General features: G+C 35.6%; 1 protein-coding gene across 3 annotated transcripts in view; it reads left to right on the top strand.

Moving 5' to 3' along the window:
* SPAG6 (sperm associated antigen 6) overlaps window positions 1-16,045 on the top strand; it is a 62,549-nt gene extending 46,504 nt beyond the window's left edge. The window contains exons 9-11 of one of the 3 annotated variants that reach the window (XM_004380536.2): window positions 3,591-3,707; window positions 7,939-8,084; window positions 14,735-16,045. In XM_004380536.2, the coding sequence (XP_004380593.1) occupies window positions 3,591-3,707; window positions 7,939-8,084; window positions 14,735-14,804 (333 nt within the window). In that variant the 3' untranslated portion in view covers window positions 14,805-16,045. The remainder of the gene's footprint in view (window positions 1-3,590; window positions 3,708-7,938; window positions 8,085-14,734) is intronic. The other 2 variants (XM_023735038.1, XM_004380537.2) reach the window with 2 other exon arrangements.
* The last annotated feature ends 3,980 nt before the right edge of the window (window positions 16,046-20,025 follow it).

Genomic DNA, 20,025 nt, shown 5'->3' with positions numbered 1-20,025 from the left:
TATGACAATGGTTAACAATCTCACAACACATCAACAATATCCTTACTCAACCTTGGGTTCCCTATCACCAGCTTCCTTGTCCGCTTCTGCCTTCTGGCCCTTGTCACTGGACTACTGTATCCTGAGATACCCTTTGAACTTGGAACTGAAGCCACTTCCGGAGGTCACCTTTCATCCAAATAATAGATTGGCTTTTAGAATAAACAGTATTGCCCATGCGTACTGTGCTCCCTTAAATAATCAACTATAAGAGACCAAACAGTCAACATTTACCCTAAAGCAAAGATGAGAAGGTAAGGAGGGGCAGGGAAGCTAGATTAATGGAAACAGAACAAAAAGAATAGAAATAATGAGAATGCTGACACATTGTGAAAAATTAACCAATGTCATGGAACAATTTGTATAAAAATTGTTTCATGGGATCCCAATTTGCTGTGTAAACTTTCACCTAAAACACGATAAAAAAGTATTAAAAAAAGCAAAAAAACCCCACCAAAACCAAAATCCATATGGAAATGCAAAGGACCCAGACTAACCAAAACAGTCTTGAAAAAGAAAAAAAAAAAAAGACTTACACCGCCCAATCTCAAAACTTACTACAAAGCTACAGTAATCAGGTCAGGTAGTACTTGCTTAAGGAAAGACATATGTATCAATGGAATTGAGTTGGGAATCTAGAAATAAACCCTCATATTTGTGGTCAATTGAGTTTTGACAAAGGTGCCAAGACAAATTTAATGTGGAAAGGACAGTCCTTTCAGCAAATGGTGCTGGGATAATCATATCCACATGCAAAAAAGAATTTGGACCCTGATATCATAGCGTACACCAAAATTAACTCAAAATGAATCATAGATGTAAATATGAGTTAAAACGATAAAATTTTTAGAAGAAAATAGATGTGATCTTGAGATAGGCAAGGATTTCTTAGATATGATACCAAAAGCACAAACACGGAAGAAAAGAAAAAGAGAAACTGGGTTTCATCATAATTAAAAACTTTTATGCTTCAAAAGACACCATTAAGAAAATGAAAAGATAGACCATAGACTGGGAGAAAATATTTGCAAATCATATATTCAAGAAAGAAGTAGTATCAGGAATATATGAAGACGTCTTTTAACTCAACAAGAAGAAGACAAATAACTAAATTAAGCAATGGGCAAAATATTTTAATAAATATGTCATCAAAGAGGATATACAAATGGCCAATAAACACATGAAAAAGATGTTCAACATCATTAGTCATTAGGGAAATGCAAATCAAGGCTATAATCAGATACTACGTCATATCCACAAAAGTGGCTATAATTAATAAGACAGATAATAACAAGTGTTGACCAGGATATGGAAAACTTTGAACCTTATTACATTGCTGGTGGAAATGTAAAATATTTTATCCATGTTGGGAAAGAGTTTGGTAGTTTCTCAAAATATTACAGGTAAATTTACCATTATCACCCAATAGCTCCACTCCTAGGTGTCTATCTAAAAGAAATGAAAGCATATGTCTACTAAGCAAAAACATTATGCTTAGTGAAAGAGGCCAGACACAAAAGTTCACATATTGTATAATTCCGTTTATATGAATTGTCAAGAAAAGTCAAAACTGTAGTGACAGAAAGTAGATTAGTGGTTGCCAGGACCTGATGGCAGGGAGGTAATAGAGTCACTACAACAGGCATGAGGTTTCTTTTTGGAATAATGAAAATATTCTAAAATTAGATTGTGGAGATGGTTGTACAACTCTGTAAATTTACTAACCATCACTGAATTGTACACTTAAAATGAGTGAATTTTACGGTATATAAATTGTATCTAAATAAAGTTGTTAAAAAAATCTTAAGCCCAGAAATGTACATGTAAACAAAATCTTAACTAATACACTAATACTTATTTCATGCTGGATAATTTAGCCCACTATTAATCCTGACATATATTCTTATCTTGAAGAATATAGTTATAAATCAAGTATATTTCTTCCAGGTGAAAGAGACTAAAGTTCAATGAATTTCTAATGTCATTAGACTCCTTTCTAGAGTTCTTGATTAATAATAACTTAACTTTGCAGTACATCACCAACTTGGAACTAGTGGAATTAGAGTAAAGCTGTATATATGGGACAGTGGATGTGCTCTCTGCTGTACAGTTAGTAGATTTTGTCACCAATAGCAGTTCAGTTAAATTTATTGATCTGCTAAGATCACTATGATCCTAAGGTGGCTCCCAAAGGTATAACTAGGTGTGCCGGGAATCAAGAATTTAATTTTAAGTTATGTTATACCACTTATGGAAAGAAGTTGGGCTGTGTTTCACACATTCCTTATTTAATCTAGTTTATCAAACAGTGTTTGAGGGTATATGTGTTGAGAGACATGAAAAGTTATACAAGACTGCCTAGCCTGGGTCTCTGGGAAATCGTAATTGTAAGAGTTCCATTACTGATAGCACAAATGTGTTGAAAGTCTTTGCTGAATCCAGGTACCAGTTATAAAATTCACAATGTGAAAATCAAAATGCTCCTTGACATTTCAAGAGCATTGCTAAATGTTCAATAGCAGGATTATGATCCTGGAAGAGACCAAGTCTGCTAAGGCCTCAGAGAGAGAGTAGGTGATCAGAAGAAGGCTGTAAGGATATAGTGAAGCACAAAACCATATACAAGCAGATGTGGAATTCTAGTGGAAAATAGCAGTAGACAAACCCAATTGTTGTGTAGCTTCCAAAGTGAAGTCGGCAGCCTTTAATGAAAAATAGAATCACAAACAACCACGGCCTTAGAGCTGACTGCAACAATGTGTTACAGTCACATCAGAGTGCTTCTTCAGCCATTTTGGGACAGGGGACAGCACCACACAGTGTCACTCTGAAATACTATGGAGTCCTGGGGAGGGGAGGGGAAAGGTGTTTTAGGCATGGGTACCTATTCTTTTACTTGTGGGTAGTATACTCCCTAGTGCTGAGAGGAGCCTTTTCTACAGTTGGAATAGAGTCTGTCTGTTATACATATCTGAATAGGGAAATCTGTACCCATGAGCTATTGCAGCACATCTGCAAATGTTCATTGAATATGCACACTGAATATTTCTGATTACATACCTATGAGCTATGAAACCTGTAGGAGATTATAGAATGCCTGATAATGGCATTCTATGTAGAACTGATTATTTTCTCACATTCATCGTTTGAAAAGAATGGGAAGTATTAGTTATTTCATAGTTTCAAATATACAAATTTTTACACTAATAAAATTCACATTGATTTATGGTCTATAATTTATGCGTTATAATTTTAATTACCTCATAGGTATTTTAAGAGCTCAGTAATACACAGTACATTTTATGGTTTAACAAGAAGACAACTGACAAGTTATTCCATGACAAAACCAAGTAAAGATAGGAGTCTTTCTGACAACTATTTAAAAAAAAACAAACTGCAGGTTAGACCAGGAAATCGATTTCATTTTCAAATTCTAGGAATGTGAATTAAAATGGAATATTATTTGGCAATGAAAAGGAACAAAGTATACATGAATTTGTATTAAGCTTTCATTGATTACTTACTTTGGTATTTTGCTTTGTATTTAATAGAGTAAAAAAGCTATAAAGAATATCCTACAAAAATGCACCTATCTACCAGCTCTTGAACCATTTCTGTATGATGCTCCTCCCAATATTCTGAAGCATGTGGTTGGACAGTTCAGTAAGGTAAGAAGCATTCTCTTAGCCTATACATTGGGGAAGAAAATGAAAATAATTTCTTAACTTGTTTTTTCTGTTGGGTCAGTGTGTTTCCTTCTGTTAGATGGGGGTAGGGTTTTACTACTCAGCTCTCACTGATCTTGATTGACAGGGAAGGTAACATAGGTTACTAAAAATCACACAGAAATAGAATGCTTCCTTTTTCCTCACTTTTTTTCCCCCCACAGCCTCTGTACTGTCTTTTTTAGTGTTCTCAGGGAGTAAATAGTATGCCAACACAGGAAGACCTCATAATAGGATCATTTATACTGATAAGTAATTTTTAGTGATTTTCCCAATGTCTGTTAGTCTCACTTAGGAACACAGAAAAGATCTTATAAAGAAAAGGAAAAGGTCTCAGAGCCACTAAGTCCACGTACTTTACTGCAGATGTTCTTAGGTAGTCATTTAGAGCTTACTAACTTATTTTATGAACAGTTTCAACAACCGAAGCTGTCAGATTTCTTAGATCATTGCCGATTAAAGGTAGTAAGATAGAAAAATCAGGCTGCTAGAGGTGAGAACGGCCAGCATAACTGACTGACTACTGTTAGCAAAGGAGGAGAGAAATGACTGCATTTCAGTAGTCACTGATGGTTAGGATGGTGACACTAAGCCATCAAGGACTTGGAAAATTATGCTCAGCACACTTAAGAAAATGGGGTCTGTGGAAGTAGTATCCCATAGTGGCTCAGACTGTGGAGGTGGAGTGCTTAGATTTCCCACTTACCAGCTCTAATATCTTCAGCAAAGTTTTGACCTCTCTAAGCCTTAGTTTTGTCACCCATAAAATGGTACCTTATCTCATAGAGTCATTGTAAAGATTAAATATGTGATATTGTATGTAAACAGTTTGGCTCAATACAGGGTACACATAGTAAGCACTAGATTAAAAAAAAGTTTTTAAAAAATAAAACACTGAAGTGAATGGGGTACAAATTCACTTTGATTAGTCAGTTATAATGCTATATAAATGAGGTACTGTTGTTTGAGTAGTATATTTCTACAAATAATGAAAATATACATTGTCATAACTTTTAAACTAGGGACTACAGTTAAAAAAGTCTAGTTTTAGACAATTATCTTAAAGATAGACTCTACTAACAGCCTTCAGTTCTCTGAACTCTTTCCATGATCTCCAACAGCTTGACTGACCCTCAGACATCAAGGCTACTGAAAAGTAGAAGGTTTTACATTGCTAAAGCCACCACAGGATACAATTCTGTGTATCAAACACCTATGTTCTGTCTGTCTCCTTCTAAGAAAATAAGCAAAGGTTGTTTTTTTCCCCTCTTAGTAGGAGACATAATACGTTCTCCCTTGACAAATCAACTAACCAAATAATGGAGAGAAAAGACTAAATTACTGCAAGGGGAAGACAAATCCATATCTTCACTTTTGTGGGCTCTGGGGTGCTAAGTCAGAAATTGACCAGCTAATTTATCAACTAAGAGGGAGGAGGAGTAAGAGGTTGAGTGGATCTTCTACAAACGTGATCATCAGCTCTTAGAAATGGATACCCACTGCTGGTGAGTCAATTCCGACTCATGGCAATCCCATGTGTGTCAGAGTAGAACTATGCTCCATAGGGCTTTCAAGGCTGTGACCTTTTGGAAGCAGACTGCCAGGCCTTTTTTCTGAGGTGCCTCTGGGTAGGTTCAAAATGCCAGTCTTTCAGTTAGTGTTGTTGTTGTTAGGTGTTGTCAAGTCGATTTTTGACTCATAGCAACCCCATGTGACAAAGTAGAACTACTATAGGGTTTCCTAGGCTGCAGTCTTTATGGGAGCACACTGCCAGGTCTTTCTCCCATGGAAGCCACTGGGTGGGTTTGAACCACTAACTTTCAGTTAGCAGCTGAGCATTTAACCATTGTGCCACCTGGGGACTCCATAGAGATAGGTGACATTTCTGAAAATTTCATATTGTAGTCTAACCTTTTAAGCTAGTGAGCAAGATATTCTAGTTTTATTAAACTTACTATGAAAACAAACACTAACCTACATTAAGAATTCAAAATAAGTCACTAAATAAAAATAAATCAGTGGGCTTTGTAAAATTTAGATAGCTCAAATACAGACAGTACCTCATATCATATACTCTTATAAATATGCCTTCAGGACTATTTGCTTCAGGCAGAATTTTGTGTACTCTTAATCTAAGGATACCAGAGCACCAGAAAAAGATGGGAAAGCAAAGCAGAAGGTGAAAAGATGTTAGTTAAATGTGGCTGGGGACAGAGACAGGAGGTAATGAAAATTCTCCAGGCCAAATAAAATATCTAAAACTGATATATCTACAGGCCATTCCATTAAAAAAAATACATACTGATGTAATCTTTTATTGTCCAATCGATTTGTATTATTTTTCTATTAGTAAGATCCTTTTGTAGTTTTAAGTATATGTTAAATGCCTACATGTACCTGGCACTCTGTTAAGCACTGAGAAATAGACAAAAAAGAATAAGACAAAGTTTTTCTTCAAGGAACTCTATGATCTAGCTGGGAGACCAGACAGAACAATTAGAAAACACTTAAATGTACTAGGCTTCATGATAAGCTTTATTTTTTTAAAAAAATAAGTGAATACAGTCTAAGGCATATAGAGAGGGCTTCAGTGGAGGAAGTACAAGTGAAAAAAGCTGCCCCTTGAAGAAGGAGAATGGAGGGAAAAAGTGTTTCTGTCAGAGGGAATAGCAATGACCAAGTAAGAGGGCAGGAATTCCCACATTTTGAGCTCACACCCTCTCCTCAACCTTCCTTGTTTGGGCAATCTCTTTTGTCTTGCATAATTAATTTCTTTACCTCCACTGGCTCTTTTCTCTCATCATACAAACATGCTCAAGTTACTCTGATCCTAAGAATGAAACAAAAACACCTGTACCCTTTTGATATAGCCTAGTTCTCTGTCTCATCCTACTGATTTCTCTGTTTTCTCTTCATGAAACATTAAAGTTTGACTTTATTCTCTGCCAATGCTGTCCTCAACTGATGGTAATCTGACATCCTCTGCTTGCCATCTACATGCAACTGCATTTGCTTAATTCTTCAGCACCTCTTAATGGCCAACCCAGTGGTTTCTCTTTTTAGTTCTCATTGGTTGATTTTCTACATCTTCTCTTGGATTTGTTAACTCTTTCTTTCCTGATTCTCTCTCTGTGTCTTTAACATCTTCTCAATCCCCTTTTCTCTACCTACTCCTTAGTATGTTCATCCATTTGTTAAACATTTATTGAGCACTGATTTGGCACCAGGCACTAGGGTTATAAATGAATAAATGTTATGGTTTTTGTCTCCAGTGACATTTATGTGTGACAGACACATAAACAGATAATCAAAATATGTGGGAAGTGTACCGATAGGGATTTGACAGAGTGCTGTGAGAGAAGTATCTAACTCATCCTGGGATAAGAGGGTGGGGGAGTCCTAGAGAGGGTTTCTTGAAGGAGGGTGACGCCTGACTAACCAAGCAAAGGGGGAGGTGCATGGATTGTGGAAAGCATTCTAAGAAGAAAAAATAGTATGGGCAATGGTACTGCATGCACACTTTGATGTTATTGAAACAAAATTGAGGATAGAGATGGGTAGGAAAGGAGCCTGGAGAGGTATTTAGGAGGTGGATCACAGAAGGCTTCCTGTGTCTTGTTAAAGAGCTTGCCTGTTTTTGTAGGTAGAGACCTTGAATGGGTGTAAGCAAAGAAGGGATACCACTTTATGTTCTCCATATATCATATGAGTGGTTCCTATTGTCTTTCTTTGCTCATTTTCATTGCCTGTATTCTGTCTCCACAGCATGAAAAGTTAATACATTTCTAAAGAGCGCATTTTACTTCCATTCATCAGCAAATTTAGGTCATTATATTGTAGGTATGAAAAGCACAAAAACCAAACTCATTACCATTGGGTGGATTCCAACTCAGAGAGCCTATAGGACAGGATAGAACTGCCCTATAAGGTTTCCAGGGGGCAGCTGGTGGATTCAAACTGCTGACCTTTTGCTTAGCAGATGAGCTCTTAACCATAACGCCACTAGGGCTCCTGTTACAGGTATTAAGCCCGTTGCCATCGCGTCGATTCCGACTCATAGTGACCCTTTTGGACATAAATTATCTTTTACATTGTCTCAGATATATTATTACTTTTCAGTAGTAAAAAGTAGTATAGAGAAAAGCTGGCATTTCTATGTGCTTCACTTTTCAAGGTGCTGCCACATGATAGCAAAGCACGACGACTTTTTGTAACAAGTGGTGGACTTAAAAAGGTTCAAGAGATAAAAGCAGAACCTGGATCTCTCCTTCAAGAATACATCAACAGTATTAATAATTGTTACCCAGAAGAAATAGTAAGGTACGAAAAATGAACTTTGAGGTGTTCAAAATTAAAATGTAGTTTTTTTGTTTTCAAATGTAGGTTTTATATCCACTGTGTCAAAATATAGACTTTGAAATACTACATGAGACTAATGTATATCTACTTCTCTCGATCTCTTTTTTCCCCAAATTAAATGTTCTGATTGACACACACATTTCCAAATCAAACTGGAGTGCCTTTTGAAACATTTCTCTACTAATGTAATATATGCTTTACTACATAGTATCCAAATATAAAGTTTAATTAAATTAATAAAGTATATAGAAAATTTAATTTCTTCAGTCTATAAATTGTGAGTACCTGATTTAGAAAAGGTATAGACTGTAAATCTATTTGCATGGTTCCCTGCATATTACTTTTCTGCCTTAAGCTCACATTTACATTAATGAGACTATTACAAGTATAAAAGAGATGTTGAGTGGTAAAAAGAAAATTACTAAATGCCAAAAAAATTAAATAATGTTGTTTTCTATATGCAGGTGCCCCATAGTAATGCAGCAGGAAGCTGTTTTCAAGATTAATATATATTTTAATGAGGTTGATTTGCAGAGAATTAAACCCAAACCTCAGTCCCTATAACCTGAAAGATAACTATACCACTAAACCCAAAATAAATAAAAGCAAAGTTAACCCAGAAAAGATGGAATTATTTTAACATATGAATCTTGAAAAATGCCCACAAAATACGTAGAATAAAAGAGCATACACCTGCTTCTCACTTATTGACTATCTCGTTATCCAACATTTCACATTTAGGACAATAGGAAAAAATTTACTATCTATTTTGCTCATTAACGAGGTGGCTGGCAGGGCAGCATTAGCTGCAAAGCATCCCCTCCGTGGAGGAGGGTTTCTGGGTGGCCTCCAGGAAGCTGGGCTATGCTGCCCTGCACCCTCCGCTGCCTCTTGCTGGCAGTGTCCAGCTGTCTCACAGGGCCAGCCTCCTCCGGGGCCACAGCCTCTGGGCAGATGCGCAGGCAGCACAGAACTTGTTCTGGGTTCCCAGCTCTGTGCAGCCTGAGGCCCTGCAGCTCAAAATTGCTGTGGGGTGGGAAGGGAGGAAAGAAAGAGGCATCAGAGAAGGTGTCTGGAAGAAATGTGTGCGAATTTAATGACATCTCAAGTGAGCTGAACTGGGTCTGAAGCTTCCACCTTGGTGGGCCCGGGTGCAGTGCCCTCGTAGGAATTCTGAGCCTCAGTGACTCGCCAGGCCTGGAAGACTGAAAAGGCTCCTGGATCATGAACGCAGGGCTTGCAGTTGTGGGAATGGAGGAGCTCTGGAGGCAGCTCCCGGAGGGAAGCTCTGAACCCAGCACAGGAGGAAGGTGAAGTGGTTAAGCTGTGGGCCCTCCAGTCACACAGCCCAGCTTTATCCAGCTTTGTCTCCTCCAAGACTCCTTCTCCACCAAGGAAAAATCTATAACTGGACTTGTCAAAGTGATAAGCACATCAGTAAATCTTAGTTAGCTGTTATTATTTCTATGATCATATTTTCTTAAAAAAAAAAAATCAGACAAATGGATGGTCTGAAAACAGAAAAAAGAAAATCCTCCATTTTTCCATAACGCTGATTTTTGCATAATGACCTGGTCTTTGGAACCTAACCGTCTTAGTCAACTAATGCTGCTATAACAGAAATATCATTAAGTGGATGGTTTTAACAAACAGAAGTTTATTCTGTTACAGTCTAGGAGGCTAGACGTCCAAATTCAGGGCGCCAGCTCCAGGGGGAGGCATTCTCTCTCTGTCAGCTCTGGAGGAAAGTCGTTGTCATCAATCTTCCCCTGGTCTAGGAGCTTCTAGTGCTGTTCCTGGCTTTGCTTTCTTGGTGGTAATGAGGTCCCCTTGTCTTTCTGCCTGCTTCTCTCTTTTATATCTCAAAAGAGATTGACTCAAGATACACCCTAATCTTATAGATTGAGTCCTGCCTCATTAACATCATAAAGGTTAGGATTTACAACACATAGGAAAATTACATCAGATCACAAAATGGAGGACAACCATACAGTAGTGGGAATCATGGCCTAGCCAAGTTGACACACATTTTTGGGGGACACAGTTCAATCCATTACACTAGCCATGTCAATAAGTGAGGAGTGGGTGTATTTGTATACATTTTTCCAATTCTACCCTTATTTCTTATTTTTTCCAATTAACATTAGAAAATATAAATTCCAATTTTTTAAACTATCTAATTTATGAAAGTTGTAACTAATATCTGTTCATTCTTCCTATTTAATACCAGTGGTTTTTAATACATATTGTGACATTGATTTTAAAATCACAAAAATAATTTTCTTTAAGATTAAAATTAGCTTTCTATTCACATATATTCAGTCAGTCAATTATTTCAAGAGGTACACGTTTATGCAGTTTTGAGAGGTTTATGAGAACTCCTTGACCAAAAGCGTTCTAATAACTTAGCTTTGAAAATATTAATGTACATATCAAAGAGGAAGGTATATCATAACATATATACCTACTATATATATTATATACAAATATACAAATACAAAAGAAGTTAGTATAATATATAAAATATGTGTGAAACCACTAGGTGAAGAAAGATGAAGATTTTTTATCAGAAAAGAAAGTTGATTTTTGTACATGGAATATAGGTCCCTTCAGGAAGAATGCTATGTTATGTAAATTAAGATAACTCTCCATGCAATTTCTTAACATAAACAATATTATAAAAAACTGAAAGAAAGCAAACTAAAAGGCCTCCAAAGTGGAATGAGCTATTAGAATCAACCAATGGTGAGACATTTTCTTGAATAGAAGTTTTCTTTACTACTCTCTCGGTGTATTTTAACTCAGCAACCGGTGAAAATCAAAAAACTCTTTCATGTTAGAATTTAATCTGTTTTTTGTCAAAAGACCATTGCAGATTTTGATCTTCTTGCATTCTGTGACCTGGGATTTCATTTAAAAATTGGGCTAAGTACCATGAAGTATTTTGGTTAGCTGACAAACTTTTCCAAATTTCTAATGTTTTTTAAAGCATTAGGTTTGCAAAAGGTGTTCTGTAGAAGTCTTTGAAACTTTGTCTTTCTATGAAAATAGAAAAACAATCTCAAAATGGTTTTATTTTTGTAATTATATAGTTCTTGAGATTTACTTGGTGACTATTTTAGAACTAATTATTCTTTATGAGACAGATAGATTATCAATGGATACATTCTCTTGCTGTTACTAGCTTAAACATTTCATATTGCCCTCCAATTTTAGTAATTAAAAAAAATGTTAAAAAAATTGTAATAAAGGTAAGTGGTATGATGAGAGAGAAGGGCCCCTGAAATAGAAGTTAGAAGACCTAAGCTCTAGTCTTGACTCTGCTATTTCTGTGTGTCCTTGGTAATTCATTTAATATCTCTGGACTTCAGTTTTTTTCACTTGTGAAATGGGAAGAATTTCTGCCTCCCTCTTAGAGTTTTTGTCAGAATCAAATGACATAACATATATAAAGCCTCTCTGAATGTAGTGTACCATTCCACAGCTATAAGGTATTTTCTAACTCCTTTGTCTTCTGGGTCTCTTCCTACACTGGGAAGAATTTGCTTTTTGGAAAATATCTCATTTGGGGATGCATGCAGACAATTTTCCATTCAGTACATTTCTGGTATCATAACAAATAATAATAACATAAGTTATTAATAACACAAACTCCACATGTGTCTAGGGTAAGGTTAATTCACTTATATTTTTAAAGGCCATAGACAAGCAAGTTGGGATAGCAGTGGCTGATAGAGGGAAGGAACTTCTGGTTGCTTTTTGGAGGTTCATTTTGGTTCTTTCATGAGGGCCACGGCTAAAGACTAGGGCTTGGGTAGCAAACAAACCTAGGTTCCTGTCTCAGTCCCATCTACTTACTAGATGTGTGACCTTGGAGATAGCACTTAAAGCCCTCTTAGCCACGGTTTCCTCATCTGTAAAATGTGGATAATTACCTACTTCAGAGTTGTTGTCAGAATTAAATGAGATAATGCTCATGAATTCCTTAGCCAAAGGGCTTGCACATAGGAAGAATTCAACTCAGTAAATACCTGTTATCCTTTTATGCTTTCCTATTTTCATTATTCTGTCTATTGAGATTAAATAAAATCTTTAGGAGGATAAAATTAAGCATCATAATAATACATGGGAAACTATGTAGCAATACTTGGCCACTTACTATTTTTCACTGTTTTACTTTTGATGATAAATGCATATCAAGCAAATTTTTGTTCCATTTTTGCAAACATAAACAACATAAGTAAAGATTATTCTGGTTAGATTTAAATTCCTTTTAGTTGCCGTGTAGGGGTTCCAAACTTTTTCCATGTCAAAGAGGCTACTTTTGGATTCCTTAGCATCATATAGAGTCTAGTTGGAATGGGGCTTTCTGACAGTTAATGAACAACTTTATATAATGTATTTATGGGTCTACATACTGAGATTTGTATGTAGTCTATATGCATTTGGGGGAGGTTATGTAATCCTGAGTGTGCACTCTGCTGATGGGGACAGGGGCCTAAATGTTGAGCACATTTCCTTCCCTCTGGGGAATCCCAGAGACTGTGGAGTCTGAGGTCCTTGGGGAGAGGTATAACAATGGCAGTGAGCTTGGAAATCAGCCAGATAAAACCTCAAGAATTACTGGTAGACCCTAATTGATCTATTGGAGACTTTATTTTAAAGCAACACTATCCAATAGAAATGTAATGTGACAGCCATCTATGTAATTTTTAAATTTTCTAGTGGCCACATTTAAAAAAGTAAAATGAAACAGGTGAAATGAATTTTAATAATATATTTTCTTTAACCCAATATATAACAAAAATATTATAATTTCAACTTGTAATAGATGTAAAAATATTAATGAATTTTTTTTATGCTAAGGTTTTGTAATCTGGTATATATTTTATCACTTCCAGCATATCTCAATTCAGATGCTAAATTTCATCAGAAATACTTGATCTATATTTAGATTTTATAAAATTTACACTTGAAAAAGTAGATTCACAAGTTGTTCCAAACATACCTAAAAGTTTTCCAGTAACTGAATTGAGTATGTTTTTAAATTTAATTAAAATTAAATAAAATAAAAAATTCAGTCCTCGGTTGCACTATCCATATTTCTAGTGCTCAACAGCCACATATGGCTAGTGGCTACCATATTAAATGGCACAGTTTATAAAGTTTTGTTGTATTTTTTCTAACCTATGTAATTTATATATAAAAAGTACTTATCTTGTGACTGGCATGTATATAAGGCCTAGCAGGGTGAGGCTGGCTTTAAAATTTGTGACTAACTCAGACAGAGAGAAACAATTGTTAAGTCGTCAGTGTAAGAATACTTCAAAGAAGTCCATTGCTGAAGAGCAATTTTTTCAAGAGTAGGGGGCCTTTAGAGGAGAAACATTCTTCAAGGTAGCTTTTTATGTATATATGTATGGATGTATGTATGTACATATGTATGTATGTATTTATCTTTTTAACTACGACTGCCTAGAAGCACACTATTGAGAAAATACAGCTCTGTTTTGTACACCTTAACTTGACAACTGTGGAAGAAATTAGTGTAGTATAGATTATGTGAGTTTTTAAGTCAAGTATCTGAGGCAAGAAAAATATCACAAAGGACAAAGCAAAGCCCCTTACATTAAGTTTTATCTGGAGAATATGCCTTCAAAAAACCAAACCCATTGCTGTTGAGTTGATTCTGACTCATAGTACTGCCCTGTACAGTTTCCAAGTAGCAGCTGGTGGATTTGAACTGCTGACCTTTTGGTTAGCAGTCAAGCTCTTAACCACTGTGCCACCAGGACAGTCTTAATTATTTTTAGTGTTTTTGGAAAATTTTAAGAGATCTTTCATAGATTTTTGATCCATTTATTATATTCTAGAATGTGTGCCAAATTTGATTTGACATGTTTATATGCATGTAAATTTTTTCTATGTCATATCAAGCATTCCACAATGCATTAATCAATATATTTAATAATTTTATACTGAATCTTTTATAAAATGTTAAATATATATATATAATTTATAGAACTATAGATACTCAAGAGACAATGAAAATGATTCATTTTCAAGGTTTGTATGAGGGAATATTTGTAAACCATTTATTAAATAGCTCTTTAATGTCAGTTATACTCCCAGAAATTTCTGCTTTTATGGGTGTCCATATCTGATGAAGACATACACTGGAAATAATCTCTAAGGGAATCAGAATATAGAAGTTGATTACTAATGATAGACTTTGTTGTCTAACTTATGAAAAAAATCTATTAGCTATGATAACAAAAGCAGCATCAGTCACTTAGTATAATAAAGTCTCTGTAATAAAAAATTGCTACTGGATTGAAGTATCTTGCTTTGAAAATAAGTATCTCTTCTTTGCCACTACAGTTATATTCTTAAATGTTTTCCCACTTATCTAGCACAGTATTATGCGATGATATCTTCTTTTTTGATAGTCTTTAACTTTATACATTAAGCATTATTAGTGTATGATTATTCAGGGTGTATTTGAGGTTTCATTCATAGAACTATTTCAGATAAATACCTTATATTGAATTTCTTGTGTCTTCTGGGCTGAATATTTTCACAAGTATCTAATAGAAAATTTTCTTTTTCAGGTATTATTCCCCTGGATATTCAGATACACTTCTGCAGAGAGTGGACAGCTATCAACCACTTATTAACTAAGCAAAATTATGTTTTTATGCTCAAATTCACAGCAGAAAATTTATGATTAACAATTGTTAAAGCTCTTAATATTTGAGCTAAATACATTCTAGATTTATTCAACGTGAAATACATTTAGGTAATGTTTTCTAAATTTATACAATACTTTAAAAATTAGTAACTTCACTGTATGAGGAACTATTCATGGCTATTTGCATATATAGGATTTGCTCTTAAGGTAGATTAAAAAAAGATACTAAAGGCTTTTAAGGTATTTGTTATTGTTCTAGTAAAAAATCACACCTACATGCACACACATACACACGCGTGTGCACATGTATACACACACATCATACACACACCCCTCAATGAGATATAGATAAGAGATGGTGTTCAAAAAATCCTTAGTTATTACGGCCAATTCCTTATATGCACAGCAAAACTGGCTTTGTAAATTCCACACTAGGACATAGGGGGGAAATAGTTGAAAGAGGAAAGTGATAACAGGGATACATCATGTACTCTGATGCTGGTTACATAAATGCATTAGCCTAACACAAACTCTCTGGATAATTTGTTCAGTTTTCCTAAGAACTTAGGAAGACCCTACTCTTCATCACAAGTTTTCCACACACTCTTCATCTTCCCCTACCTGTTCCTTACGTTCATGAGGCTGGAGAGGGTAGAAGTCAGTATTAAGCATCATACTACTGCACACACACTTTCCATCTTCATCGAAAGGTTTCTCAGTCCAACTTTGTGAAGAAACAAGGAAGCAGCCATGAAAAATGGTCCTCAGTATTCCCCTGTCCTATCTTCACTTCCCCAAGTTTCAAAAGTCACATTCTCAGGGATTAAAGGAATTATTTGAAAAGAATACCATCAAGCTTAGACTTCACATGCATGTTCACTTAGGAAGCTGTATGGAGGTGGGGGAGAATTTCAATAAAATTTAAATAAAAACCGCATTAGAATTGTTTCATTTTTCTTATCTAGTGTGTTTCTGACACTGGAGGATTTGTGATAAATTCAGGGGTCTTGGTTAGATGGTATGTGTGTGTCTTTTGATCTAAAGAGACATTACTTAAAGTGATCTCTCCGGGGGGCCTGAAGAGGAGGTGACTGTATGACCCAGAGGGCCCCTTGGCCACAGTGTTTCTAGTTTGGCCGTTTTCAGGTTTCCTTTTTGAACTCACTCCCTCTCTCTTTTTTTCCCTCAAAACAACCTACCCATTTGTTTTAGTATTGTCTGGGTTCTTCTCTGTCACCATTATTTCCCAACAGTGCATTGCTTTGTTGCAGCTTTTAAAACTTCATTATATCCAAGCTTGCCCCCATTTTTTTTTGCCTTATACCAATGTAGGATTGCTTGTGAATGGACTTTTCAATATTTCTTTGGACCTATGTTGTTTCCTTGAAGTAATTCTTTGATTTATTAGACCAAAGAAAATGTAATTTTTATTCCCAATTTTGTAGCTTTCCTTTCTTTCCTTCCAGCATGCCCAACTTGTCTTACGAATCTTTTAACAATCTGAGAAAATAAAGGTAGTTTTAATCTTTCATTTTTTCTTAGGTAACATGTTAATGATGACAGAAATTGGTCTATCTGGGTTAAAACCTCAGAGGTTATGGGAATGGTGAATTTCTTTCATGTATTTTCTTGCCATTGTACTTTGTACTTGAGCTTTTTTCACTTCATCATTTCATACTTAATAATTAGTATTAAAATAAGAAAGTAATAAAATATTTCATCGTGTTAGGATGGGTGTCATCGTTTGATCACGTGCTATTTGGAAGATTATGCTATGAGATGCTTCTTGGCCTGAAACGTTTAAAGCAAAATGAAGATTTTTCTTACTTTTTGGAAGGTCTATTGTTTGAGATTAAAAAAATAATAAAATTTTCTATTTGTGCTAGAGCAAAGATATTGTCTTTCATTGATGGTATTCTCTGATATTTTCATCGCTGGTTTGAATTATGCCAATTCCAATTCTCTATGCAGATTAACCCCTGCCCCACTTGCCTGCAGTTTATTTAAAATTCAGCTATCATTAGGATATCTCATTTAACTTATATGAACAACTATTTATTTTTAGGACTTCAGGAATAGAATTGGTTGAACCTTATTATAGATTCAGTTCACCTCTTGTGGAAATCGGTGAGTATTAGTGGTGCCTGCAAAGATGCTGAAAACCTGGATTCTAATCATTACTTTGTTAAAGAGAGGGGTGATAATACTTGCTTAGCTTACCCATAGGATACTTATAAAAATAACTTGCAATCCTGTATGTAACAGTTTTCTAAACTGTCCATTCCATACAAATGTGACATGTTATTTGTGGGTAATCTGATAGCTCTCTGATAAAATTGCTGTTTTGATGACAAATTACACATTTTGGTAAGGAATTGTGCAGTATCTCCCAGGTCTCATACACTCAGACAAGTGGAGTTTAAACCAGATGATTTATGATAAAGAAAAAATACATTTCCTGCCCTCATGGAGTTTTCTAATATAAACACATGTGCCCACACACAGGGAGTGGAATAGGCACAAGATATTGAACATGAAACAGGCATATTTAACTTAGAATGTAAAAACAAATGACAATGTCATATATACAGGATGTTGACCTGTTTTTCTAACCCTTTCAAACGCCCCCCTTAAAGAAAGGATTAAAGGTTTGTTTGTTTTTAAACTTGGTTTGAGGTCCTGCTTAACATAAACCCTGACCTTAAATTCCTGGGTGAGGCCATCTCCAATCTAGGATGTCAAGTTTAGAATCTAACCTTGGAAGAATGAAGCATTTTTCTGTTGTTTTCAAATATCCAACCCTTTGATTAAGATAGATGCTAGCAAACATTGAGGATTATAAACTGTAGCTTATTCTGCCACAAACGTCACTGTTTAGAAAGTGTTGATTTGTAGCTATTGTGCTTGTTTCGGAGATTGAAAGGATTAAATGGTAGTCTTAACTATAATGATTGCATTTACCAGTTGGTTAAAAGACTTTGGATTGTTAAAATTTGATTTGTCCAGGCAATTAGTTTTCTAGTAATACTGATTACTAAAGTTTAAAAAAGATAACAGTTTTCTTGTTTCATGGAAGATGGAGTTTTTACCTTTTTTGTTTATTTCAGTGGGTTTAGAGAAAAGTATATAAAGTTCTCCTTGGTAATAATTTAGGGATCAAAATATTTATAATATTAATGATTGACATAGCATTTGCTATAATAGATTTCAAACAGTGCTGTTTGTGGCTTGTCAGTATTATAACAATATTATGGTTTGGAATAGATATTTATACATTAAATAATTTTTTCAATGTATATAGAATTTGTAGTAATGCACTCTTGCTAAAATTTATACTGTTTCAAATACATTACTGATGGTAAATGTTTATCAAAGTATTTTTGGATGTAAAGAAGTTTAACTCTTTGAGTACTGTGGTCTATATTGAGTTCTTTTTTTACATTTCTGTAGCATGTATAGTTTAAACCATACAAATTTAATTAAAGTACCTAAGATATTAATCATTTTTCCATTTTTACTTCACCAACTCAAGTATAACCTTTTTCTTATATGGATGAAATGTGCCCTGTTCTCTTCGGTCCCTCGTGCCACCCAGCACTGTGGTAGGCTGGACTGAGAGGACATGAAGCCTTCTGGCTGACTTAGGTCAGGCTAGCTCTATGACCATGGCCAAGTCTCTTCAGGCGCCAAGGCCTTAGTTTTCTGAAACATTACGGTGTGGTGTGGAACCGAAATATTGGCAGTTTGAATCCACTAGCCACTCCTTGGAAACCCTATGGGGCAGTTATTCTCTGTCATATAGGGTCACTCTGAGTTGGAATTGATGGCAACGGGTTTGGTTGGTTTGTTTTTGGTTTATAGTGTTAAAGAGACCCACACAGTAGACTCTCAAAACTACCATACTCTGACTCAGTGGCCTTTGGCAAGTTACTTAATCTCTCTAAACTTCGATTTCCTCAGCTAGATAGATAGATAAAATTAAAAGGGCTAATAGCACCCACTTCATTGGATCCTGAGGATTAAATGAGGATGAGTAAGCACAGGGCCTGGTGGTAAGCAATGCCACCTCTCGACTATATGATATCTTTGTATAAATATGAAAAAAATGCCTAGTCCTAAAGACACTTTATTTCTGTCTGGCAAAAATTGTTGTACTATTCTGATTTTCTCACATCAAGACACTTTACTGCCATCTGCTGGGAAATTCTCTTAATAAATATGCAAATCCACACTGTCTAAGAAGTGAACCATGCCCCCTTAGATGTGATGGTGCCCTTGTGTAGCATACACCCTGCACAACTGTAGGCATAAATGATCCATAAATGGTATTTGCTACTACTGTTTTCGCTTTTGCAAATGGGGTTTGGAAGAGAATTCCAGATAAATAATGCACTGTATGAAGCAGTTCATTTTTAAAAAAATCAAAGAGTCAAAGTTAATCTCAATAAAAAGAATCAGCATTTTGTTACAAAGCTTGGAAACATTAGTGCCCACTGTTTTCCTCACTTCCCACTTCCCCAACAGAAAAGTATATTCTACAATACAGCCTGCAATTTAAGTTAGCAAAGATACTAACTAAGCCATTACTCTTGCATTTATAAACACTGAATGTAAGACCAAATTGGGGGACATAGTTTATGTATGCAAAAGCAAAGCACATTTTGGAGTAACCCATATAGCCTTTCAATCTTGATTTTTAAAATTGGATCAAGAATATTATACTAATGGTGTATCATTACTGCAAAATGGCAGATGTCTGGAGAGCAACTCTTCTGGGATTCCATGCACCTTTCTTCATCCCAGAACCTGGACTGGGATAGGACAGGTGACCCTCTCTTGTATCAAGATAGTCTTTATTCAAGTGACAATTATAGTACCTTTTGCACACAAAATGGGAGAATCTTGCTCATTTTCAAAACTAACAACACAATCAAGGAGAAGACTGAGCAAAACTGGATAAGGGAAGTTTATTAATAATAGGAACACTCTCCCAGGAGACAGGATTTATCACCCTGGCAAGGATCCCAGGTGCTAGCATGGCTCTTGGAAGCTTGGAGAAAGCAACAGCCCACAGTAAATGAAGTGGAAATGACACAACTTACCATGCAGATGAGAAGAAGATAACCAAACGGCTCAGAGAAATGAGCATGCTAGAGTGCACCAACTGGTGACCCACATCCCCATGTCATCCACTACTATTGCACTGGATAC

This window comes from Trichechus manatus, unplaced genomic scaffold, assembly GCF_000243295.1.
Source record: "Trichechus manatus latirostris isolate Lorelei unplaced genomic scaffold, TriManLat1.0 scaffold00075, whole genome shotgun sequence".
In the NCBI taxonomy this organism is placed as follows: Eukaryota; Metazoa; Chordata; class Mammalia; order Sirenia; family Trichechidae; genus Trichechus; species Trichechus manatus.
The sequence above is the reverse complement of the archived record's forward strand: the minus strand, read 5'-3'. Positions and strand labels throughout refer to the sequence as shown.